The sequence below is a fragment of the Lagopus muta genome, chromosome Z, assembly GCF_023343835.1.
Source record: "Lagopus muta isolate bLagMut1 chromosome Z, bLagMut1 primary, whole genome shotgun sequence".
Classification (NCBI taxonomy): Eukaryota; Metazoa; Chordata; class Aves; order Galliformes; family Phasianidae; genus Lagopus; species Lagopus muta.
In genome coordinates, this window is record NC_064472.1 from 57,304,333 (window position 1) to 57,331,718 (window position 27,386).

General features: G+C 36.5%; 1 protein-coding gene across 3 annotated transcripts in view; it reads left to right on the forward strand.

Moving 5' to 3' along the window:
• The window catches only part of MCTP1 (multiple C2 and transmembrane domain containing 1), a 269,069-nt gene that overhangs the window by 126,846 nt on the left and 114,837 nt on the right, over positions 1 to 27,386 (forward strand). For all 3 annotated transcript variants that reach the window (XM_048930524.1, XM_048930525.1, XM_048930526.1), the window contains 3 exons: positions 11,722 to 11,892; positions 14,315 to 14,445; positions 26,687 to 26,873. In XM_048930524.1, the coding sequence (XP_048786481.1) occupies positions 11,722 to 11,892; positions 14,315 to 14,445; positions 26,687 to 26,873 (489 nt within the window). The remainder of the gene's footprint in view (positions 1 to 11,721; positions 11,893 to 14,314; positions 14,446 to 26,686; positions 26,874 to 27,386) is intronic.

Consider the following 27,386-nt stretch of genomic DNA (forward strand, 5'->3'; position numbering starts at 1 on the left):
TGTGAGCTATTTCCTTTTCTAGCATATTGATTTTTAAATTAAAATACAAGGTTATTGATAAACGATGTACATTTGCATGACATTTCCAGCGTATTAAAAAAATTGAAGTTTCAGGTTTTATAATTCTTGGGTACTGAACTGAGTTTTCACACATTTTAATTCTATGACCTAGGACAGTATTTTATCTGTTTCCTTTTCGAAATCTATAAGACAAAGAGAGTTGAAGGGGAGAAGATGTGTAATGTTTTGATTCTCGTATGATTCATGTAACTTCTTTCGAAATACATGAGTTGCTCAAACTCAGCTACAGCTGAGGTTGGCTAATGGCACTGCTATATTGCACCTAGCCATCAGTGGGCTAACTCTTGATGTACTGAAATGTGGTGGAAGAGTTTATGAAATTTAGCCTGGAGAAGAGAAGGCTCTGGGGAGACCTGACAGCAGCCTTTCAGTACCTGAAGGGAGGCTGTAGGAAAGAATGGGACGCACACTTTAGCAGGGTCTGTGGTGACAGGACAAGGGGAAGTGTGTTCAAACAAAAACAAAAGAGGAGATTCAGATTGGACATAAGGAAGAAGGTTTTCACTGTCAGGATGGTGAGGCACTGGCACGGGTTACCCAGAGAGCTGGTAGATGTGCCATTCCTGGTGGCATCCATGATCGAGCTGTAGGCATCCCTGTTCATTGCACAGAACTGCACTAGGTGAGCGTTGAGTGATTTCACTTCCAGTTCAAATGATTATATGAAATCACGTCATGAAAAAACTGTCCCAAATATCTTTTTGGTTTGACACAACTGTGAGCTTTGATTTTCCAGAACAAATGACACATCATAGTAGCTGGGAATTCTTCAGAGCTGTTAAACTGAATTATTTACATGTATTTACCTTTGTTACATTCATCTGACTTAATTCAGTGGCCACCATACTTGAAAAGGAGTATATGAAAAGATTTTGCGAATAGCGAATGCATGGATGTAAATATTGTCTTTTTCTACATTTATCTTAGCTAAAGCCATAGTTTCACCTTGATTTTTTAACTTGTATACATTGTATGCACTTATGTACATAATATGCACTGTAATTCTCATGATTTATAAACAGAAGTCTCTCAGTTAAGCCACTGAACTGTGTGATAAAATGCATCTAATTGTAGTTGGATTTTAGTCTGCTCATTTGTCCTGTGGGACTCTTACAGAACTTGAGATCCTTGACCTGCTGTAAAAATAAAGAAAAGAACTCAAACAACATTAGTTACTAACAAATCTCCCCAAAATGGTTTTCTCTGGAGTGTGTTGCTCAATACTGACACTATAAGCATATTTAGAAACAATACTGAGAAATAGAATAATCGAATGAAATGAACTCTTTACAGTGACACTTACAGGAAATTAGCCTGATTTTAAGAATTATAACAGAATACAGTAATTTCTGCATTGGTGGGCTTGAAATGTAAATTTTCTGTGGCATCCATAGATTGAAGTTAAGATGTAACAAATGCATTTTTGTATGGCATAATTATGTTCGTGAGCAACTTGATTTTCATGTAGTTCCATGTAGTCTGAACTATATCTGAAAAAGAATGGCAGCTGGTCTCATGTGTGAGATGGTATTGTGGTATTCGTATCCTTTCACAGAAATACTTTGGCCAAATTCTGAATCTCTTCTTCAGTTCTTGCTTCCTCTATACGCACAAAAAATGAATTTAGGGTCTCATGAAATATGTGGGTAAATGCATCCATATGTTTTATTTATTTTCTAGGTAAATGACAGTTTTTAACCAGAGTAGTGTTGTAAACATATGTTAGTAATGTCACTGAAACTTTATTTTTGTGTTTTTGGTTTTGTGGTGGTTTTGTAATTGATGTTGGTTGTTTTTTTAGAACTTTTCCCTGTCATGTTTGCTTTATGGCAGACATACTCGATCAAAACTCATGGGAGCTGGAGGGAATACTCATCTTTCACTGAATCTAGCAAAAATGCAATTTGAACAGTTTTGAAGTCAGAGCATTTGCATCCAGTGGAAAGTAAAATTTCCTGTCGTCAGCAAAGAGAAACTCTCCATGGGCTGTTTTAAAAACCAAGCAGACAAACCATCTTTTAGCTGGGAAGTTAGAATTTGCACTCTGTTTTCAGCTGGTTTTTTTCCTTCATCCACAACCTGATGTTGCCATAAAGCAAACAGCTGGTCAGGGGCTACAGATTGATAGGTATGGCTTCTGCTGACTGCTGTGGGAGAGCAACTACCTCCACTTCTGCCAGGTGCAAAGCAATTACTGTAATTCTAAACTAAATCTATGCTAAGATTTGTTACATCTCAAGTAAAGATGCAGATTAATGATTTAGTTTTCCGTGCACATTCTTGTGATCCAGGTGTTTGCCCCATAATCACGTACTCTCATGCCTCAGTTCCTGTGTTTTAGAGTTCAACTTGTTAGATACTCTGTGCATTAGAAGATAAAGTATTTGTAGGGTCTTAATATTTCAAGTAATCTGTTTAAAATAAATAGAGGAAGTTTTTTTTCAGTTTCCACTAGCTTTCTCTAAAGATAAAAAAATGAAAAGCTTTAACCTCTGCACTTGGGCTTTCCTCTCTGTGTGTGGAATCTGACCTTCTGTGGCCTTCTTGGCACTCTGTCCACCACACAGTTTTTCTTAGGGCAGATTTTTCCTTTTCATGTTAATTCTTCTGGTAAAGATATAGACTTCTCTCTGTTTATTGCTGAATCTCCCGGGTTTTTGTGGTTTCTCCTCAGAAATTTATTTTAAGTAAAGTTCTTTTCTCTGCCACTTAGCTTTACATGCTTCTTCACAGGTTCCTCCCACCCATGAAGTACTCACTTTTTTTTCTTTCTTTTACTTCAGTTCTGGAAATACAGCTTTTACTAGTTGTGCTTGCATTCAAGAAAAAAGGAGAGGGAGTTTGTTGCAGATTGTCAAGTATTTTGTGGTGGTTGCCTTCTGCTACGACGTGTTGACTTTGCATGAGCTTCTCTCCCTCAAGAAGAGTTAATGTTATACTTTTTGTGGGTTTTGTTTGTTTTTTTTTTAAATAAACATCACCTATTTTTTTTTAGTGCTGTTGAGTAATTTATCTTGCATTTGACAAGTAATTGTTTTCACTAACTTAAGCAGAAACCTTTATTTGTGACACTCTTTCAAAGAACAATTCCGTTTATTTTGAACAAGCAGAATTTTCTGTAAGGAAACTGAAATTGCTGGTAAACATTTTATGAAAATGCCCTTTACTCTGTTGCTGTACAGTTTGCTGTAAGAGGAGATTAATTCAGAAAAGGGTGTGGGATATTGTAGGATGTATTTATCAGTATCTAAAAAAATGCATAAATAGTTTGCATCAGAATTATATCACACTGTGGTCAGTGTGAGGAATGAAGGCAACAAAACATGAAAGAAGGAAATTAAGAAGGTAATAGAGCTGTCTCTGGAAAGTGAGGGTAGCAGCTGGGCAGGTATTTGTGAACAGACAAAACCTCACTTCTTCGTGCCTTGAATAATTAAAAATCTATGGCATATACAGTGATTGTGAAAAAGAGAGAAAATTGGAGTAGCAGCCTGAAAAGTTGTCTTCCTAAAATATTGTAGGTACAGTGACAGCAAAACTCTGCTGACAGATGTTTGTTTAAACTGTCCTTAAAAATTGGCAGTGATGGATATTCTAACACCTCCCCAGAGAATTAGTTCCAGCCCTTATCTGTCATTTCCGGTAGAACGCTGTCTTTTCCCTGGAGTCTGGCAGTATCCCCTGTGCTGCAAATTAAGCGCATCTCTTCCCTTGACACAGATAGATATGTTCTATTGCAGTGATTTGGGCACAATTTACATATGCATTTTAGAGTAAGACTGAAAAAAAAAAAAAAGATATTTTTCAAAAAAAAAACAACAAACAACCATGAATTTAATTTGGAAGAAAATTTGATAGTAATGATTAGGGATGTTAAGAATAAGCAAGGAAGCAAACCAGTGCTTTCTGCAATTAAGTTTTACTGTAAATAGAAAATAGGTCAGAATGGATAGTGATATGCAAAATTAGTAAGTCTGTTGTAGGTTGACCAGCACCAAAACTTGATGCACTGTTCAGCTATAGCTGTTACACTGCTGGGTCATCAGAGCTGCTTTAGCAACAAGTTTTAGAAAACACCACCATATAGCTGTTGTGAGGAAGCTGAACAGCCAGACCCAGTGCAAAGTCATGAAGTTTTTGGGTCAGATTCTTACATTAACAATCACTGCAGGATGTTCTCTCACTGACAGTTGCAGAGCATGTAGGAACACCTCTACAGAAGGCTGAAGGACTGGAGCTCTACTAGCAGTTGTGGGTCAGCTTATTCAAAACTATTAATCTGTGGTGAGCTCTTTCGGCATGACTTTGATTAATTAGAATAAAAGGTCCATTCTTCCTAGAAATAAATGTGAATTAGTCTGGGTTGCAACAGGTTGTGTATAAATTAAGAATAAAAATATTTTTTTCATCACAAAGTCAAAACTAAGAGACTGCTTTTGGTTAATTACAGTTGGTTTAAAGTGTTTTTACTGCCTGAAGCAAATGGATTGAAGTATTTTACATTTTGCATTCAGTTTACTGTTTTTGTTTTATCACTGCAAGATTCCTTTTACGTGTACTTTTAAAAGGAAAATTACGACTCATAAACATTTAAAACACAAAATGAAGTGCAAAATGTAATACACTTTCAGCTCCTAATTGATGACGGTTTTTTGATTTTATTTCAGATGCTTCCCTAAAAACCTGTATGTTCAGTGGCACAAAGTAAATTGCAAAAAGTGATGGCCTTATTGACCACTGATTTGCCTTCTCACATGAAAAACTCTGTGAAACACTGTTGCTATTTTAAAATTGAAATAACTGTATTTCCACTGGAATGAGAGATGCCTCTTGAGTAGAGCATAAGACTGGAAATAGAAAATTGTAACTTAAGGATAATGAAGAAAATCAGAAACATAGTTGCATGACTTTCCTTAATTGAAGGATTTTGGAGTCAGTTAGAATCTTTGAACTGAATTATGGAATAGAAAGTGGTGTTATTATAATTGTTATTATTTAAGAAAAATAAATTAAGAAAACACTAGCTTTTGTAAGTCATGGGGTTCTAAATGTCAATTTATCAGCTGTAAATAGTGTGTGAAGGAAAACTGCTAAATAATGGAATAGAAGTAATAAAAAGTCAGAATAGATACACCTGTCTGTTAGACATCTGGTTATAAAAATTATGCAAATATTATGTGAGGCTTATATTTGCATTACTGGTAGCAGCTATTATAGTTATCAGTCAAAACAGCTGAGTAGAATTTCACTGAGCAGGGTTTCGGGGTTCAGGCTCTGACTTCCAAAAGCACAAGGAGCTTCCATCAAGTCTTAAGGCCATTGCCCTTCTTTGTGTCACATTCAGTTCAGCATTAGGACGGTGCAAAATAGCAGGAGACTGGCTTTTCACATACTGCAACCACAGTTTCCAAGAGGAATGACAAAGGTGAAGGTTAGGATTAAACTGACACAGATCCCCCGACAATTCCTGCCAGCATGCCTTTATCTTTTGTAAATATTTCGGTCTCTTCCCAGAAAATATAAGGCTCACTGACTGCTTTTACTCTGCTTAATGGCCTTCATTATATTACACATGAGCTGGTTCCAGCAAGTACAGTTTGGCTTTCCTTGCAGTTAAGTAGAATGCAAGGTTGTTGTACTGTGCATACCACAAAAATTAAGGAAATGCTGCAGAAGTATTAGCTCTTACTGCAAATACTGTTTTGTCACCACAAGATCATTACAATAGTGACAACATTTGATTGTTAGAGTCAACATCCCAGACCAGATTTAACATGACAGTCATATTAAGAATACGCAGGAGAGAGAGCAGGGTCTAAATGTCTTAGATTCTGAATGAGTTAGATTGGCTTCACCTGGAATGGAAAAGTCCTAAGCATGTAAGCTATTGTTAGTAGAAAGTTAAGATGAATGTTCTTTCTTAGTATGGTAACCAACAGAAGTAATCCATTTATAAAACCTATGCTCACCATGAGCAGAAATTAAAAGAACTTGTCACAAGCCAATTGAAGGCCTTTTTAGAAGCTCATTACCTACCCACTGATGACTTTTGCAAGGTATTGTACTTTCTGTCTTTAATGCAGGAATGTGTGCAGCTTTTTATGTTCAAGCATCTCTAGATTTTTATCTGTCATGCAGGCAAGTACAGAAGTAGCAACTGTGTCTGTTGACGCATTTTTATTTTTTTTTTATTGCTTTACCTGAGCTATGCACACATCCCAGAAACTGGGAGAGAATTCTGACTGTTTGCATGAACTTGCGACAGTTAATGAGGTTGGTGCATTTGTTTTCCTACTCTGTATTTGTACATTTGCTCTATTCAGCAACAGAGAGAAGTATAATTCTTTTCCATGTTCTTCCTTGGTTGTATTTAATTTAAAGGCTCCTACTCAGAGTAATTCTTTGGATAGCGATGCTGTTGTAGGACATACAGTTTCATTATATATTTCTCTTTTAAGACCTTTTGTCTTCAAAGTAAGTTTCTGGTAGGCATCTAATTCTGCTTGCAACTGTGCCTAGATGCACTCTTTACCATTAGCTTACTTCATAGAGTCTCAAAGATTACGTGGGTATCCAAAAGTACTTGCAGAGTTTTCAGAAGTACTCTCTAAGGTTTCACTTCTATCAGAGAAAGTAATAATAAATTTGTGTTGATAAATGCATTCTTCCAGAACATGCTTTGAAGTCTTGGCACACAAGATTCTGGTCCATACATTAAATTACAGTCCATGCTGAATGGGCAAGAGCCTCAGTCCAGGGTGAAGCTTACCTTTATGTCAGTGAGACGTGGTTACATGGCATCCCAAGAAGAGTTTGGGAATGCACAGCAGAGGACCCGTGCCTGGGAACAGCACCTGCATTTTGCTAAGCATAGTTGGTTTGCTGTGCATATGCAGTGATATATGCCCACACGCAGAATATTAAACCATGTTGTAACACCATCTTTCAGCTCTGATAGTGTATTTGACGTAATGATGTTCTATTTTGGTGTCAGCAGATTTTCTGCTGTTTGCCTGCCCTTCTGACTATCCCAGGTACAGAAAAAGCAGGTGGAACACAAATAAAAACACAAATTTTATTGGGTCAAAAATGTTATTTTTGCATATAGAACAAGTATGAAGAAGTATTAAATCAGTGTATGAATTTGAAATTATGTGACTATTTCTTGCAGGCAGCTTTAAGTATCTTTTGACACAAAAGACTCCCTTTTAAAAGTCTTAATTTTAATTTTCTTTGGGGAGAAAGGAGGGAAAGTTTCACAGTACGCAATTACAACATTTTAAAAATCTTATGCTAATTATAGTTATCTATAGTGATATATATATATATATACATATGTATATAGTTATGTATACGTGTATAGTTATACATATATATGTGCATACATATATATGTATATATATGTATATGTGTATAGTTATCTATAATGGCCTGAGATCTTGATTTTGCTTCTTTCAGAACTATGACATCATATAGGCAGTATCTCCAGTTACAGATGGAAGTATTATGAAATATAGCTGTATACCTATTCCCAGAGAAATTCCCAGAAAAACTGTGCAGTTTTTTCATGTTGCTATCAGTTTGTGGTAAAGAGTGAAGCCAGGATGCAGTATTCATGAATTACTTTGAGGGAAATAAGATAGTTAAGAGCAAGTCTTAATAAATATTATTTTATTGGAATAACCTAGAAAGATACATGTTGATGTCTTTCTTTTACATAGATATCATGGGTTTACTTCTGCTCTCACATCATGCTAAGGGTTGTGGCCTGCTATGGCTGGCTCAGATACCTGAAGAGGTATCTAGAAATAATGCATCTGCCTCACTCTATGAAATGAAATGAACTTGATAGGGAAAGAACTCTACAATATGAAACAAGTCTTACTTTAATTTTTCTCCTGAATTTTAGCTTTTGGCAAGTTTGACTTGGAATCTAAGTATTCTTATTTACTTTTTTTAACTTCCTGTTTAGAAATTAGAGATTATACCTATGTCTGTAATATCTGACGGTAAGGATGACTTTGCCAGGAATAGAAGAGTGGTTAATTTGTCTGTTCAGATGCTGTTCCATCTCCCACAGAAGTAAAAATAAATAAATACATAAAAATATACCGAAGAAGTTATTCTTGTTGTAAAAGATCATACACCATGTACCTTTCATGTCCAGGAAATCTCAATAGCTTTAGCTCCATTCAGCTGTAGCCCTGCACTTTCAGTATGTGTTCGTTCTGCAGTTTGCTTTTTTAATGGACCTGTGTGTTACTGATAAAGCCAGGAAGAGAAGAGGAGCGCTGTTGTCCAAATTCCCTACTTCTAAGAAGCAGCAGCAAAGCATATATCAGTTTATTTTTAGCAGTCAGTTTCCTTTATTCCTGCAGATTGAAATTTGAACTGCAGCTTTGCTATCAGTCAACACGCTACTGGTCTCTGGTGGTCTCTTTGCATGTCATAAGCAGTGTGATCGGCACTGACCTGAAAGGGCTTTCTGAACCAAAACATTCATATCTGTTCTCGAGGTTTCTGCCTGATTTTTGTGAACTGTCTGACCTCTCTGTCATTTTATGCTCTCTGCTGGATCTTCATATGAAAATTACATTAGTTGATTATACTCCTTACTAATCATAAAAAAAAAAAAATAACAGTAATCTCATTTCATATGGAATATGATGGCAGCTGCTCAAATGCAACTAATTATTTTAAAAGCTGTTGAATTTAGATCAAATATACCCTGTCAGTGAGGTAAAGACCTCACTAATAATAATTGTGGTTAGGTTTTACTTTAAAAGAGCTCCAAAGCTATAAGTAAAATTAAATGCCTATTTTCCATGATAGTATTCTGGGAACAGTTGGATTGACATTCAAGTTTTAAAGAAAATAACATATATTCTTTGCTGAAATGTCTCAACCAAGTCACTGCTTCTGTCCCAGTATGAAATCTCTTTTTAAGTGTATTTCTCTCATATTTCTGATTCTTCAATCTGTATCTCTGTCTTAGTTTCACCTAGGAAGGATTCTTTTCTTTTTACTTCAGAGCATCTGGTATGATGCTGTTTTGATTCTAGGAGAAAAACAATCTTGATAACCACCGATGTTTATGCTTGCTGCTAAGCAGTGTTATACAGAGCCAAGGCTATTGACAGCAAAAGGCCCAAGGAGCTGGGAGAGAACAGATTTAGGACAGCTGACTTAAAGTATCCAAAAGGATATTATATACCACACCAAGCAGAAGGATTTCAGAGGAAAGTGGGAGTTCATCTTGCACTCTCCCACTGTTCAGGTACATTGGTCATCAGTCAGGTGGCAGTGAGCAATACCTTCTTCGTCACTTGTTATATACATTTATACATATATATCTTCCTCATAATTCTTATCCTTTTCTTGTTCTCTTGTTCTCTATCTTAGTAAATAGTTTTACCTCAACATACAAGTTCTACTTTTTTTTTTTTCTTTTTCCAGTTCTCTCCCCCATCCCACTAGGAAGCAGGGCAGTGAGCAGATGACTCTGCGGCACTGTGCTACCTTCCAGGTTAACCACAACAGTATCTCATCACTATACAATAGGGGTGGAGTCATAACTACTATTCAGTCTTCCTTTGGTTCCAAACACTCTAAGAAATTGGAACAATTAGAAAAAAACTATGTTTGCTTACAACACAAATGTTTTGAAACGTTGTCTGTGTACTACCATATGAAGGGTATTTTTGCTAAAATACAATTCACTGAGTTTTATAATTTACCATGTTTTCATGTTGTAAGTTAAACTCTTCTGATTACTGAGTTTCCCTCTTGTGCCCCAAGTTTTGTAGGATTTCTGCTCTCTGTTGGCACACTGCTGTTTTATCTAGCAGGTTAAGTTAAATGCTACTCCACAGATGAACTCCCTGGTTCTCTGATTGCCTTTGGAGAAAAGACAATTTTGTGAGAAGTCTCTCTGCAGTCGGATTTTGAATGAATACAATAGCAGAATGAAAGGTGTCTTCCCATGCACCCTAAAACAAATTTGGCATACCTGAGGAGGCAAAGTTCTCCCCACTCAGCCTTCTCCCACAGAGGAATTTGTCAGTGAATATTTAGGTCGTTTGGTTTGTGCATGTCCATGTGGACTTTTTTTTTTGCCTGAAAGTTAATGGCTGAGAGTCCAGAATTGCACGTTTCCAATCAGAGGATCAGCAATGTATTGTCAAGAAAGTCTTGAACGACTATGTCCTCAATAGATTGTTTTCCATACTGTTTCTGAGACTACTGTCTCGCTCCAATTTATAGGAGGGAGAGGAGGCTCTTTTATTATCTATATACCTGGCATGAGATTAAGAAACAACGGTTCAAATGTTGGTCTGACCTGTTTATTACAGATCTTAATTAGGGAAATGGGGAAGGGGAGGACGGACACTATTATGAATTAGGGTAATGGGGAAGGGAAGGAGGGCGATAGAAAAGATAGGAAAGAAGAAGCAAGGAGTCTTTATAGGCAGCAAGAGGGACATAGTCACCACCATGGATCCAGCGAGGTTCATAGTTCTGTCTTTGATCCTCAGTAGTGGTGGGTCGTCGGGCATTGTTGTTCTATTGACGATGACGACGATGACCATGGCGATGATGGCTCCTTTTCAATGCTTCAAAGTGGTCAAGTCAGCTGTCTTTGGAGTGACAGCTCAAATCCAAAGTGGTTGAGTCAGCTCTCCTTTGAGTGACAGCTCAAACCCAAGGTGGTTGAGTCAGTTCTCCTTGGGGTGGCAGCTTCTGGCTCTGGGATCTCAGCAGGAACCTCCTTTGTTCTTATCTTTCTGGCCTTGCCAGCAGATAAGAGGAAGCAGGCAGGCACCAACTTGTATCTTGCCTTCGCAGGATACAATGGTATCATCCCCCAGCCTCCCATACTAAGCTGGAGTGGTTTGGCCACAGGCCAGATCTTCCACAAGTGAACACTCCTGAGCACTCTCTTCCGCTCTTCTACAGAGCAAGCAGCTCTGGGAGAAGGGGCTTTCAAATGTTCCCAAAGCGAAATCCATTGTCACACAGTTAGCACCCATCAGTTGCCTCCTTGACAAGTCACTCAGAGTCTTATCACAAGAAAAACCTCAGGAAGCAAGCTTTGAGCCAAAAAAAAAAAAAAAAAAACGAAGAAGGATTCTCACAACTACCAGATCATTTTAGAGACTGCAGATAGTTGTCAGGTACAGGATTTTATTGTTTCATTTTTCATTGATCCATGTTTCTCATGGTAAGTTTGTATTTGAATGTTTCATTTTCTCACTGTTCTTTATGTGTGTTGTAGTGTTTGTTCAAGTTCATTCAATCATATGCAAGTAATATAAGAGAATGTGTAATGTCTACTTGTTCTTAGTTCTCTTGGCAGGGGAAGAAGTGAAGCAGGGAAACCAAAATTGCTGTTTCAAAAATTCCCTTAAGCAGTGTTAGCATGCATTCTGCAAAAGCAGCATATGCCATTATGTGTGCATTTGTTACCATTTACTCTCCAAGTAATTCTTCATAATGTGGTTTACTTGTATACTGACAAATAACTTAAAAATGGCTTAAGATGGTTGTTTTGCATTCGTGATAGTATGAAGAGGAACATTAAAATGCAGAGAAAAATTCTGGATTTGTCTTAACTAAATTTATGTTTTTATTTCCCTGAAGTTTCAGACCCAGAGCTTACGTCTCTCAGATCTGCACAGAAAATCTCAGCTATGGAGAGGAATAGTCAGTATTACCTTGATTGAAGGCCGTGACCTTAAGGCGATGGATGCAAATGGGCTGAGTGATCCTTACGTGAAATTCCGGCTGGGGCATCAGAAGTATAAGAGCAAGGTAAATTTAACTGTGACCTAAACTGCACTTAGACCATGTTTGAAATTTTCTGTGTTTCTTCCTGGATGTGTTTGGTTTTGCTTTTGTGTTTTTTTTTCCATGATCATATATAACTGCCAGAGTACCTCAATATTTATTCAAATATTTTGTTTAATTATAAACAAAAATAATACTGGACAACAAAAAAGACTGCTAAAACTGTAATTGAGTAAGGAGGCACACTGTATTTTCCATACAGATTATTTGGCTTTTTTTTTTTTTTAGTTCCCATCTTCTCTTGAACAGGGAATTGGTACTCTGAACATTTTGTCAAGAATCACACAAGAATCAAAAAGGGGTTTTAAGTAGGTGTGAAAGGCTTTTTTTTCCTGCTCCTTAACTACTGCGTTTAATTAAGCTTTTGAAAATGTATCTTGGTATTCCTAAAATTTTAGGTAAGAAAATTCTGTCAGGAGCCCTAATTCAGATCACAGTCTGTCTCCTGAATTTGAACTGCTTATCGAGGAAGTCAGGTCCAGTTCTGTTTGTATATATGCATGTATTGTTTTCAAATTCACCTGGGATATTAGAGACAGCTTCTCTGTCATTATTTGGTTTCTGAAAATCAGAAAAAAATATTCTGTTTTCTATCAAGTATTTACATGAGTTCTTTTCGGTAACTCATTTTGAGGCAAACAAAATAAAAGACTGAAGAAATGCACTTCTTTCTCAAGCATCTCAAACAAAATCAGAATATATGCTTACCAGTTTGAAATATGGGAAAGGTAATTTTCAGAGGTGAATATTGAATGATCATTGTCTATAATGATTTTGGCTAATGGGCACAAAATGACAAGCATATTTAGAAATGTATAGCAAAGGATATGTCAGAAATATTAATGTTTCAGCAGCATCAATAGAAAACACATGGTTTAATTGGCATATCTTCACTTTCAATATCCTCTAGATACTATTTAACACTATCTGCATTTTATTTATTTTATGAAAACAATTCACGTGTTTTCTTCTGTAAAAAAGTAAACCTGATAGGAAATGTAAATTCTTTGCATTACAATTGCTTGCCAGTTGTTTTCATACAGATGTTCAATATTTGGGAATGTATTTGTTCCTTTGATCAACTTTCAGTATCTTTGTTGTGTTACGATGGATGGAGTGTCTGTTCTTTACCTTTTTTTGTGGTATGAATTGGACCTGCATAGGTGCTATGTGATCAATATATGTATACACACATATTTATTAGTACTTGACCATTTCATCCACTTTTTAAAATTCTTTGTGATAAGCAATTTACAGTGCATAGTACTGAGATTGCACCTATGAAATGGCATCAGGACCCTTATGTAGCAGGAAGTTCCTATCAAATGCCTGAAAAGTCAGTTAGCTGGAATTCAATGTTTTTATTTCCTGTACCTCCAGAGTACATATTTACCTACTTTTCCACCACTGTTGTCACTCAATTTTGTGATAGTTATTCAGTTTGAAAAAATGTGGGTTTTTGTTTTGTTTTGTTTTTTTTTAATCTCATGTGTCTTCTCATGTACAAAACAAAATTGAGAGATCGAGTCTCAGGCTTTTAGGACTTTAATATTTTAATAGGACCATTATCTCTTAATCTTTATTAATGTTTAATTTTTTTCAAGGCAGTTTCATCAACATAGAAAAGAGTGATATCTTCATAAACAAGGTACTCAGCAGCTTCCATTTTTGCTTAGGATGGATGTGACAACTGCTTTTGCATTTTGGTTATAAAAACTGCAAGCTTTGTGTACTGCAGAGCATGTTTACAAGTACATAGACTGAAATCCATTGAAGTCAGGTATGATTTTTGAGAGTAGTTGGACCGAAAACGATTCAGAAAATTATTTTTATATTAGCTGCAGAGGAAGGGGAGTAACCTGCAGACTTCTGTCAGTTTTTTTTCTCCAATTCTTGTTTCTTAAAATTAAAGTAAAAGATTATTCTTCCATAAGATATAATGGTACCATTTTTCTCCAAGTGTTTCTGAAGCTGGGGAAGAAGGAGATCATCAAATTGTTTCTGTTTAAGTCTTTTCAGTAACCATCTACTTGTCATTCCAGGTGCTTTGTTTTCCTTTAGGCTGAGACACTTTGTAGCTAACTGTCACTCAAGGTAGGGCATGATTATTCTACAGAAAAATGGTTCCATTCCCAGGGTAAGCCCTTTGTTCTGGATGCTTTTGAAGGTGACAGGCTGAAAGATTTTGGAGGTTGCTGATGTGTCACATAAGCATGATAGAGCTGACCAATAGTTTTTTTTTAATTACTGTGTTTAAAATTCTCACTCCTTAAGATTATTATACTGCAAAAAAACTTTAAGGACAGAGTCTAAATATCAAATTTAGAATTTAAAAAACAGTATGCCTGCACAATGTAGTATGACTTTCTTTTTGTGCTCTTTTCAGATTATGCCAAAAACTTTGAATCCTCAGTGGAGAGAGCAGTTTGACTTTCATCTCTATGAAGAACGAGGTGGAATTATTGATATTACCGTGTGGGACAAAGATGCTGGCAAAAAGGATGATTTTATTGGCAGGTTTGTACAGTTATAGCCTTCTAGTTCTCTGGGGGTGAGAACAGATGATTAAAATGAGCCTTGGCGATGAAACTGTTTCTTATGACCATTTGTTCTTGCCTTTTTTTTTATTTTTTTTTTAAAGGTGGCAGAGGATTTTTTACAAAGTATGAGTACAGTTTGCTGCATTTATTTTATTCGTTACTTTGATGGTGTAAAATAATTTCTATTGACCAGTAGGTGGCAGCTTTTACCAATTGATAGGCATAGGTTTTCCAAAATAAGAATCCCATGACTGGAAGTCTAATCAAGATGCGGCAGGTTCCATATTACAAGGTATGGCTTGAAGGAGAAATAATTCTCATGACTTGTAATACACACATGACATCAAAATGTTGTTCTTATTGTTTTAATCTACTTGGTGAATGAAATTAGAGTCTTCTTGGGCTACATGCACTTCAAGAAATTTGTGTCACTTTGCTTGTTTTTACGGTGTTAGAAAATGATATATACTAATACTTTATAACAGTGGCATTAGCTGTTATCTAATGAGGGAAAAAATCTGTCTTATAGATGCTGTACAGTCAGTGCTACTTTGAAAGCTCAGATAAGTATTTATGTCATATTGTAGTAGATATCCTTACTTTCTCAATAAAAAGAATTGTCAGTCTTCTGTCTCACAATTGTCTACTTTGATTTTTAGAACACTGGTTATAGGTGCTTTCATTGGGAAACTGATACTACCAACTAATAGGATTGCTTTTAGGGGATGTTTAAATGAGAAATGGAAATCCTACAGATGTGTTTATGTTTCTACAAACCTTTTTCTTCTTTTGCATCTATTTAGGTTTATTTGGATCAGTCAGATGATATTGTGTGTTTAATTCTACCATAAATAATTGGAAGTCAGAAAAGATGCGGTCTTTGGCAGACAAACAGCCTTAATATTGGACAAAAGCACTTGTCAAAGTATACATGGTGGAATTTTATTTTATACCATAAAACTGTGGATGAGATGATATGTTTATATTTGAAGTTCATGTATATTTGAAGGTTTTTTTGTACTTCAGTCAGCACATATGTCAGCAGTGGCTATTTTTCTGAAGTAATGTAATCAATTAGGCATATTTCAGTATGTGGTAAACCTTGAGAAATCATTTCTGTTTTCTGCTTAGCTTTAACTTTGTTATCCAAAACATGGCAAGTTTTGGAGTTCTGATGTATGATTTCAGAACACTATCAGCAAAGCAATACTTAAATTATTATTATTGCTGTGATTAAAATAGTATATTTTAAGTATTTTGAAGAGAATGTCATAAAATAGATACATTTTTTGTTCCAGTATCTAAATAAGAATTCAGTAGGGAAATTAGGGAAGTATAAGGAACATTTGTAACTTAAAGCACACTGCTATGTAGATAGCTCTTCAGACTCGTAAAAATTTTGAACTATTTTAAATTTGAGTGTATTTCTTTTTAGTAACTGAAGACTGTCCAGTAGTAAGCATCAAGTAATTTCTACATTTTATTAAAGTACAGGAAATGTGATAGTATGGGAAATCTTCCCTTGATGAAAAATGCTCAGAGCATTTAATTTTTCTTTACTTTTTTTTTATCTTGTTTTTTATTTTTCATTTGCCTAGATATGTACTTTTTATATAGCATAAATACCAAAAAATCCTTCCTCTGATAAAGCTCTCCTTTGGTGTTTCTGCAGTATTGAACTGACATTAACAAAATCCATGGTATTTCTACCAAAATCTCTCTGCTCTTGATTTTTTTGACATTTTTGGCTACCAGTGTACTTATAATCCCTCTTCACTTTGTCCTTTCAGACACTTCTCTCATTTCACCTTCAGGTGGTACTACATCTCTGGATAATGCAACTTGCAAACACATTACTCTCCATGAAGATTTCCATGAAAAATTTTGTCATTTGTCAAGCTCAATCTGAACACAAAGATAGGTCTTAATACTCACCCTCCCTAATTCTCTTTTCGAGTCACTGTGCATGAAAATCACTGACACTTGACAGTTCTACTTTCCAGGGACCTCTCTACCCAGTTTCTCATTTTGAGGCTGTTTCTGAAAGTTGAGGACTTGTTCTCTGCATATACTATGATAAATACGTATTAATTTTATAAAGCACGTGAGTGAAGTTCCATGGCTTTTTTAAGGCACATAAAATAAACTAAATGTTTTAACTCAGTGTCCAGGAAACACGTAGGAAGGAAATAAAAGGGTAGTGTTCTAGCGTAAGCTCAGTGATGGAGAATAATCTTTTTCATCTTGTTATAATCTTCCTACCTTCTTGAATAATGTGCAAGTAGTAGCTACTGTATTACATAGAAATAATTTTATTAAATGAGAGTAAAAACTATTTTGTCTTGAGAAATTCCCATCTGACCTAACTGTGTTTACAGAGAAGCTGTAGTTGTTGAAAGAGATGTTACGTATTGAAAGAAATGGCAAACCAGAGAGTTGAGAAAACAGTCTGAAAAAGGTTGTTTAGGAGCAGTACTGGAAGGTGCAAAATGGTGAGCTGCTTTGCTATGGAGTGTCCCAAAAACTAGCTTAGTTTCCAGAATAAACTGACTGTGGGGATGGAAAACACGAGCATCCCTGTTCCCTCAGCATCTTGGTGTGGATGAGCTTCTCATGGCAGCACTCTCATAATCTCCCATCCAAGCTTGTGCTGGCTGGCTCATGGGCCACCAGAGGTGCTGAACTCTGTTGTGCTCTAGGGTTGAGTGACAGTGTGGGAGCTACCATGTTTACCAGGCTTCTGCAAGACAGGGTTCCTGGTTAGAGGGTTACAGGACAAGCACAATGTGCCTTGCAGAAACGGGTACTGAAGTGTCCTTGAATTGACTTACTCGTCCTCTGCTAAATTCGCTGTTTTATTCATGTCTATAATTTATGTCATAATTTCTCCTGGCATATATTTTGTCTCAGTTGCACCTCAATGAAATTAAAAAAAAAAAAAAAGAAAAAAATTAAATCAAGAACACAAACTTCTGAGAGCCTTGTAATGTGGTGAAGAGCCAGGAGGAAGTAAGGATGTGACAAAGTGCAGATGGCATGTGTGCTCAGCCTTTGAGAGCTGGGAATTGCTATCTTTTTGAGGGCATGAAGATGGAGAAAAGATATTAGAGAAGGCTAAAGACATGGAAGTGAGATATTGGCTTTGGGGCTGTGTGAGAGAAGGAGAACAGTAGTGGCAGGGGTTGTCTTCTAAGAAAGAGGAAAGTATTAAGAGTGTGATAGCAACAGTATGGCATCCTAATGCAGAGGAGAAAGATATACCTGTCACAGAACTAACATAAAGTTCCATCTTCATTTTGGTACCCAGACAAGTTCAGTGTGGTGGTTCTTGAAATGAGATGTTGATTGCTTTATTTCCATTCTTAATTTTGAGCATTATGTGTTCGTCAAATACACCTGAGTTGCAATTTTTATACTCAGTCCCCATGAGTATAAAAAAAGTAGAGCATTGTGAACTTCCATCTAAGAATACCTCTCCCAAAAGAAGTCTGAGAACCATTTCAGTGTTTATTTTAGGATTCAAAAGCCTCCTAAAAGATCTCATACAAAAACTTGGAGAAGATTATATTTGTGTTCACCTGCTGATTCGTATGATGCCATACCATAACCATAGTTAAGTTTCACACCATAAGAAGTTACAGATCAAATTCTGGTGTTCTTCAGAAGAATATTTTAACAAAAAAATTAAGAACAAGTGACATAAGGTCTAAAGATGTTTTGGTTCAGAAAATATCAGTCCTTGAAATCATTAAGGCAACTTTTTTACATTCCAGTGAACATGAGTCATAACAACCCCAGGCAACCCTACAGGCTTGGAGAGGAGTGGCTGGAAAGCTGCCTGACAGAAAGGGACCTTGCTGTACTGATGGACAGTCGGCTGAATATGAGCCAGCAATGTGCCCAAGTGGCCAAGAAGATCAATGGCATCCTGGCTTGTGTCAGGAATGGTGTGGTAAACTCCATTCCTAGGGAAGTCATCCTGGTCTCTTCTCACTGGTGACAGGTGACAGGGCGAGGGGAAATGGCCTTAAATTGCGCCAGGGTAGGTTTAGGTTGGATATCAGGAAACACTTCTTTACAGAAAGGGTTGTTAAGCACTGGAATGGGCTCCCCAGGGAGGTGGTTGAGTCACCACCACTGGATGTGTTTAAAAACCGTTTGGATGTGGTGCTCAGGGTCATGTTTTAGTGGCGGGTTGTTAGTTAGGGTAGTATGGTTAGGTCATGGTTGGGCTCAATGATCTTTAAGGTCTTTTCCAACCTGGGCAATTCTGTGATTCTATGATTCTGTGAGAACTTACAGTATTAGTCATTATTTCATCTGATAGGTAGAAACACAAATGTATATGTGGATATTGTTCAGTATGAATACATTTAATATTCATGTTTTTTCAGTGAGTAAATCATTACCATATTGAGTCAATACACTACTGTGATTAAAAACACATACTGCAATAATTTTATGTAGATAATTCCAAGATCAAAACGGAGGTGAAATGATATTAATCTTTGTGTAATTATTAAAATTCCTTATCATCTGCATTTTTGAAGGCGATCCTGACTGTCACCTTTACGATAATCAGCTAATAAATCCTCATGATTGTTACACCTTTATGCAGAGCAGTAATCTGAACAAATTGGCTGCTGACAGCTGCAATAAATTGCCAAGAATGAGTGCTGTCAGAGAACAAGTTGTTTCTGTGAACGTGCAGGATAAGTAAATCCCATGTCATGCAGTTTTTCCAGCTGAAGTTATTTGCATCCCAGTACAGCAGAATTTATAGCATTATTTATTTGTATGAAAAATGCATGTTTATCTTTACAATGACATTGAGTTTTACTCCTATCTTATGTTAGGAAATATCTGCGGACTTCATCTAAATCTATTTTCTGTAGTTGTTACTATGTTTTATCAAATGCGATGCCAATGAAGAACAGCAGAAGACCTTCTGTATTTTAAACTCATTAAAGCTATGTATTAAATATTCCTGTCAAAAAGTGAAACATCCCATAATGTCTCTGAACATTGTTATTAAAATTCAGACTTTTGTATTTGTGCAAATGTGCACACACTATACAATATTTAATTTCTTCCTCTTAAAATGGATGTTAAAGGTAAAATACTGAAAATTAAGTACTTTGGTTTTATTTTTTTAAACAGCTAATCAGTTATGTTTTAATTTTTTCATAGTAGTGAAGCAGTAGAGGGTTTTTTGGGTGCACATGAAAGGAAGCACAATGAGAGCCATACTGCTGCATTATTAATCTGAAGACACACTGATATACTACTCACAGCTCTAAACTGAAGTGGGATTTTTATATAAAATATTTATGCCTTTTTCAGTATTATTTTTCTACCCAAACTTACATAATTTCACTACAGGATCCCGAACATTGTAAGCAGAGAACTGAATAGTGTATCAGCTGAACTGATATTTCTGCATGCATATATAGTTAAGGGATGGACACTAAGCGTACGTTTGACAGAATTCTCTGGAAAGAAAAAGTTGGTTGTTCTTTTTTTTCTTGGATTTGTTGGTATGTTAATATGATGGTACTGTATTATATATAAATTTTGATTTTTCTTTTCATAGTGGTTTGAAAATTTCTGCATGTTGCAGTAGTTCTGGAAAGATATTTTCAAAGTTTAAATTTATTATTTAATAGTTTATTGTAATTTGAGTTTTGAGTTGTGCATATGTGTGAATTACACAGCAGTTCTGTGTAAACACGGACAAGCGTACAGTCAATGGCCTATGTGTATTATACACGATGATTAAAGTTACATCATTGAAAATGCTTTTCTCTGTGTAAGAACGTATTGCCAAAAGCATTAACATCTAAAAATGCTTCTGACAGGCCTGCCCTTGACAAATCCTGAGATGTGCTTGTCCATCTCCATTTCTGATCATTTTCAAAGAGAGCTGGGTGTAAATAGCACATCTTAAAATTTGGTCTTTGCACCTAATAATGCTAAGGCATTGCTGTTCTTTTAAAAAGCAAGAAAGGATTATCTTTGTCTTAAAAATCTTCAGCAACTTTCTTTTAACATACATTCACAAATTATTCACAAATTATTCACATATTATAATAACATATTATTCACAAATTTATTGAGAAGTGTTCCTGTATACTTCTCCAAATTCAGTAGTAATTGAGACAGAGAACGCTGCATGCACACTGGATTAATACATCCTTCTTCTGTCTTGTATGTCCTGCATATGGAAATTACTCTGCCAGGAAATAAGAGAAAGGGAGAATGATAACTTTAATGGCTACTGAGATCTGTGACCATGGTAATAAATGAAAAGAACAATTAGTGGTGTAGATACAGGTTTGTGAGGTTTTCTGGAAGATACGGATTGTTATCATATGAAAGATTTTGCAGAGTTATTTGGATTACCTCATGTAGTGAGAACCAGGTAGGAAAAAAAGTGTTTCTCAAAGCAAAAGATTGTTTAGCAAAGGAAAGTTTTAATTTTGAGATAAAGAAACTACATGATGATAGCCCTTACATTGCATGTCTATAGCATATAACTGTGCTGCAAAGATGATATAGGAAGTATCGCATAATAAAACATCTGCAAGTCCTTTCTGTTGTCTACACAACTTCAGACATAAATCTGAAGTGTTGTGGCAAGGAGTTATGCTTAAAAAATGTTGAGCTGTCATTTCAAAATCCATCAGCAGGATTTTGTGGCATGGACCGTATTTCTTCCAGCTAAGCATACACAATTGTCTGCATTCAGGTCTGGCTAACTGGCCAGTGAGGCTGCTCCATATTTCACGCAGCTCTCATGCTTCCATTATCCAGACAGACTTACCACATGCTGCAAGGCTCTTTTCTGCTTCTTGTGTTTTGCTGCTTGGCTCCCGAATGCCCTTACAGCTGCTCCTCAGCTGCTGTCACACTTCCTGTCACTGTCCCATTTAGCTGAGCCACCACTCCAATGCCTTGGGGAACTTTGCTGGTTTTCAGATTGTCTCCTCTCTTCACCACCTATCACAAGAACCACGTGGGGTCTGTAATTTCATTTCTTTCTCATTATCTCTCTGCTTAAAAATGACACTCTCTTTTTCTTCCAAGAACTTCACGTAACTGCAGTCCTGTCTGTTTGAGCCATATCATTTTCTGTCATGCCTTGCAGAATTTCCGCTTTCCATTTGTTTCCTGGTTTTGCTGGAACATTTTACTCAGCACATAAAGGCTACGAAGTCTCACAAATTGTAGCAGTTCATGCCTCACTTCTTCTGATGTACGTCCAGCTCAGTTCTAATTGCAGAATTGCACAGTTTCCTCTCCTGGGCGTCCTTTGGAGCAGCATAGACCTGGATCACAGTGGAGTTAAAAGGCTGTCTTTCTGAACAAGTCATGACGATAATTAAGTTACCTGGGTTGTAGCCAAGTGGTGCTTTTCTGTCCCTATCACTTAGGATTGTGCCAATTCCTCTTTTATGCTTTATTTTGTCATGTGAGAAAATGATCTCGCTATCTGCTGCCTCTCCCTTGCCTGGCCACCTGGCTTTTAAGAGGCCTTCTATGTCATGTCGCTACCTTTGTATCTCATTCATTAGCAAGGATATTTCACCAGGGTGCCAAAGCGGTCTTACATTCCAGGTTCTGTTAGAACTAGAGAGGGGAGGCGATTTTTGTCTCTCAGACCTGCTGATAATAAAATACTACACATAGCTCTGGTTTCCATACTTTAAAAAGGATGCAGGAGAAATTCACTGGATCAGAAAAGTTACAAAAAGTCATTTGAGGGCTGTAGGAGACGTGATCCAAGGAAATACATAGGGAGCTGGAGGTGTTTAGCATATCAAAAGGAAGATCAAGAAGATACATGCTTGTGGTATGTGAGTAATTTCACTAGAAGAAAATAAGGGGTACCAACGGCTTTTTTAGCCTAGTAGAGAAAGGCATAAAAAGAACCAAAGGCCAGATATATTCAAATTAAAAATAAATCAGAAATCCTTATTCCTAGCAGTTTGGGTAATTAACACACTGAAGACATTTTCAGAGGAAGTTTGGATTCCCCTTGTATCTTCTGTGGGAACTGCACCATGTTTTTGCAGCTACTTCCCTATCGTACTTGGTGCATGAACTTGACATACTCACATGACTTTTTCTCCCTTCACTTGTCTCCAGACCTGAAAATCCAGATCCAGGTGTTGCTTGTTAGTGTTCACTGGCATGGTGTGGGAGGATATATCTCCATTTCTCATCCTGGACATGTCATCTAGCCAGGGCCATTGTTCCATTGTCCCTGCCCATCACTTCAAGCCTAGTCGCAGGTGTGCAGTGACTTCATAACATGGAGTAGAAGAGTAATGAAAATAGTCAGACTATCCTAAAAGCTAACATTCACTGAAGGTGATATACCATTTTTCAAGCCATGTTTGAAAATCTGTCTGTGGAATTAATGGCTATTTTTGCCATAGATTATCATACTCATTACTTCACCAAAGCTGAACTTTTCCTCTCATCAGCAATATATAAACAATAGTGTGATAAGAAATTGAAGTATTCAGAATTCACTGTTGTTTTTTTGTTTGTTTGTTTGTTTTTTCACTTTGTTTGTAGGAAAATTTGATAGAAAAAAGATTTGGCAGATTTTACTACTGATTTTAGTGAAAGTTATTCCAGAATAGGTTTAGAGCTTAGATAATGCCTTAATGAACAGGCTTTCTTTTCTGTTTTGCTTTCATGCAAAGAAAAGGAAAAACTAAGAGAAGTTTGTTTGTTTGTTTGTTTGTTTTTCAGAAAAACTTGGTATAAAACAAGCATAGTTGATTGTTTGTTTTCTAGGAAAAAGCTACTAATGGAAAGAATCACAATTGTTTGTACAGTGTAATTGTATATTGAATGTTTTGTCTTTGAATTGAAGAGCATGCTGCTGATGCAGTTGCCTTGGCAATGCTCCTCAAGCTTCAGCATCTTCTCTGAGTGAGGTGCAAGCCAGCTGCATCTCCTGCAGGGTTTTCCCCTTTCCTAAAGGAGGGGATGTGTAACAGGATGAGAAATACACTTTCACCTGACTTAGTAAAGATGTTGGTGCTTTTTACCAAGATTCTTATAAAGCACAGTGGTGGCATTCTATAATGAAATAATCTTTGATTTTTATGAAATAATCTGAAGAGTATTCTGAGGATATTCTTCATGTAAAATGATAAGGGATTTCACTATAAAAATTTCCATGTCACTTCCAACCCCTTTCTATGCTTTTAGAAAATAACAAACTGATTCATGGAGGGGGATGTGTCAAAAAGACAACAGAGACACATTTTGTAGTTAATCTCTCATAGATATGGTGCAATTCAGACTATTTTTATACCTGTAGGAAAATCACACAGGTAGAATTGAATTGTCAGCTTATTTTAACCTAAACAAAGAATAGCAGGTACTGTAATGTTGCAAAGAGTGCTGTAACTTCCTGAGACCTTGAAGCTTGTAACTCTGACATAAGCACTGTAATTTTACATTAATGCAATTCTATAATCCATGTGATTTGTGTCTTTTTGCTTCAAGTGGGCATCGTTTTTGTTTTCTGTTTTTGAGTGAGAGGATTATTTCTGCATTACTTGTATTGTAATGACTTTCTGATGATTTTACTGACCTTAGTGGAGTCTAAAGTGGTTCTTCCAATAATGATTGATTAGGGCTGCAATATTGTTGCAGAGACTTTTCTGAGAGATATTTGCTTTGAAATAAACTAGAAGGAATGGTCTTAAGTTGCACCGTGTAGGCTCAGGTTGGATATCAGGAAATACTTCTCCTCTGAAAAAGTGATAACACATTGAAACAAGCTGCCCAGTGTGGTGGTGGAATCACTGTCCCTGGAGCTGATTAAGAACCGCGTGGATGTGGCACTGAGGGACATGGTGGGTGGGAATGGTGGAGTTGGGTTGGTGGTTGGACTCTGTGATCTCTGTGGTCTTTTCCAATCTTAATGATCTTGCAATTCTGTGATATTATTTAGTACCAGAGTTGTCTTAACCTATTTTAACATAATCAAGCATTCAGAGTTATTCATTATCTTAAGGAGAGCATTGCAACCTTCACTGCAGCCAGAAGAGAAGTCTAATTGCCTGTGTATGGGTATGAAACTTGGATTGTGAATCTGCACTGACTGCAGCACTTTTAGTATCTTGCTAGTCTTGTTAATTTCATTTCTAACTCCTTATCTTCCAGAGAGTTCAAAATCATAGAATCATAGAATGGCCTGGGTTGAAAAGGACCACAATGATCATCTAGTTTCAACCCCCTGCTATGTGCAGGGTCACCAACCACCAGACCAGACTGCCCAGAGCCACATCCAGCCTGGCCTTGAATGCCTCCAGGGATGGGGCATCCAAAGCCTCCTTGGGCAACCTGTTCCAGTGTGTCACCACCCTCTGTGTGAAAAACTTCCTCCTAGTATCTCCAGTCTTTGTTTTAAAACCATTTCCCCTTTTTCTATCACTATCCACCCTCATAAACATAATATATAAAGAATATGCAAGTAGAATATATGAAGGAAAGGAAACCACTAAACTCACTGTCAATTTCAAATTTTCTCATTGTAAAATAATTAAACTTTATTACTACTTGAGCTGTATAGTAGTTTAATTTTGACAGCAACATAAAAGAAGTAAATGTTTTTTTTTTTATTTTTTTTTTTAATAAAATTTTCTTCAGCAAATCTAATCTGCCTGCAGTAGTATAGTGCCTGTTTTATAAGGATGAATTTATTCGGATAATTGGCTATTTCCTGTCCATAAATGCCTATTTATTCATGTCTGCTGCCTTTTTTTTCAGTTTATTGGCCCTGTGGTCACCACGTTAACTTTCTCTTCAAAATCAATTGACATTTTATGGAAAGAGTTTGCTAGATGATTAGTTTAGTGAGAGTGGCATATAGAGCATGTATTTGTCACATTGCATAATCACTGTTACAAGTAAAGTATGCAGTTGGTTAACTAAATATAGAATGAATTCATAAACTTTACTTAAATATTGGTTTTGTTTTTATTCAGAGTAGTGAATTGGCAAAACCTTACAGAAGATACTTGAGGTAGAAATATTCCTAGCAGTGCTTTTTCACAGAAATTACCTTACAGGGGGTTGCATTGCCTCCTGCGGCACTGACCTAAAACCAGGCCAGGACCAAAAGAGTGCGCGCAGTCACAGACAACACAGGGCAGGATGGCATTATGTGTGGCACAAGCATTGAATTTCTAGGCACGTTCAGAGTCGCAATCTCAAAAAGTTGAAACTTATGAAGTGTGGACATAAAAATATTAATACTTCTAAAGGTACTCACAAAGTGTTTACAGTACTGTTTTAAATAAACAGTTTTTGGTCAGCTCCTTGTTAGCAAGAACAACATTTTTACTTTAATAGTTCTATATCTTATTTCTGAAGATATTTCAAAAACTCCTATGCTGCTGGCTGGCGCATATGGAGCCATTCTTCATTAATTCAGTGCATGGTACAACCTGTGCAGCCAGGGTTATTCAGAGAGGGATCAAGCACAGAGGATTGTCTTCAGACATTGTTTGTGAAGTTATAAGCAGTCCTTGCTCATTACAACATGAGACATCTTACTATAAAGGGCTTGTGGCATCAGATTTTATCCTGGATGCTTGCATGAAGCTCTGACCCTGACCCATGCACAGCTTACTGCAAAGGAGTTGAGCCTTTTGGGTGGTGCTCTAGTCCTGCTTTTTGTGTTCAGTCATGTTGACTCCATCACAATTAAGTCCCCACATGGATCTTTTTATTTTTTATTATTTTTATTTGTGTTAGAAGCAATTTTTACTATTGTAAAATTTACTATTGAGTGGTATCAAAAATATTCGTACTAAAATTTGCATGTTATGTTTATACAGGAATCATAATTAAAAAGTACAATCTGTGTCTGAATGTGAATTTTTTTAAATTCTCTTTGTCTGGGCTCAAGTAATGCATTTTAGATAACCTTGTTTCTAGTGTCTACATGTTCTTTTTAGTATATTTGATGTTCATACTCATAACAAGCTATAGCTTTAAAAAAAAGGCAAACACTACGGTCTGAAAATGAAGAGAAATCCTCTGAGAAGCTGAGAAGGAGTTCCTACTGATTTGCAGTTTTTGTTATTGTTGCTATTGTTGTTGTTTGTGCAGCTGAATGCAAGTAAGCCAATATACTATTGTTTAATGAGATGAAAACCATATACTGATGAAAAATGTGTTTCTAGGTGCCAGGTTGACCTGTCAACCCTAAGTAAAGAACAGACTCACAAACTGGAGTTGCCACTGGAGGAGGGAGAAGGATGCCTGGTGTTGCTGGTCACTCTGACAGCCTCAGCGGCAGTCACCATCTCTGATCTCTCTGTCAACTCCTTGGAGGACCCAAAGGAGCGAGAGGAAATACTGAAGAGATATGTATGGAGTTCTCTTTTGATCTTTGTCTGTGAAATGTTTGCTTATATGAATACTAACTATTAGAGAAAGAACTCTTAATCCCGTGCATCCTTACCATGTTCAACCAATGACGGTCATTTAAACTAGTCATTAATATTACTGCAGCTGAAAGGTTACGTTCAAAATGGCTGCAAATTTTCTGTATAATGTAAGCTATTTTTTACAGTGTTTCAGCTATTTTAATTGACTTTATGACATGAAGAAGTTAATTTCATTGCCTTACAGATCATTTTTACCAAGTGCAAAATAACGAAGGGGTTATTTAGTGGCTGTGCAGTTTCTAGTGAGTACTTACATTAACTGATTTGTAATGCCTATAGGATGAGATTTTAACTGTATGTTAGGGAAGCTGTATTTTGTATCATCAATATAATTGTTTCAAGCAGTATTTCTATTTCAAAATGTTCTGGAACAAATTATTTTTTTTTCCCAGAATCCTCACATTACGCAGCTCTGCAGTTTTATCAAAGGAAC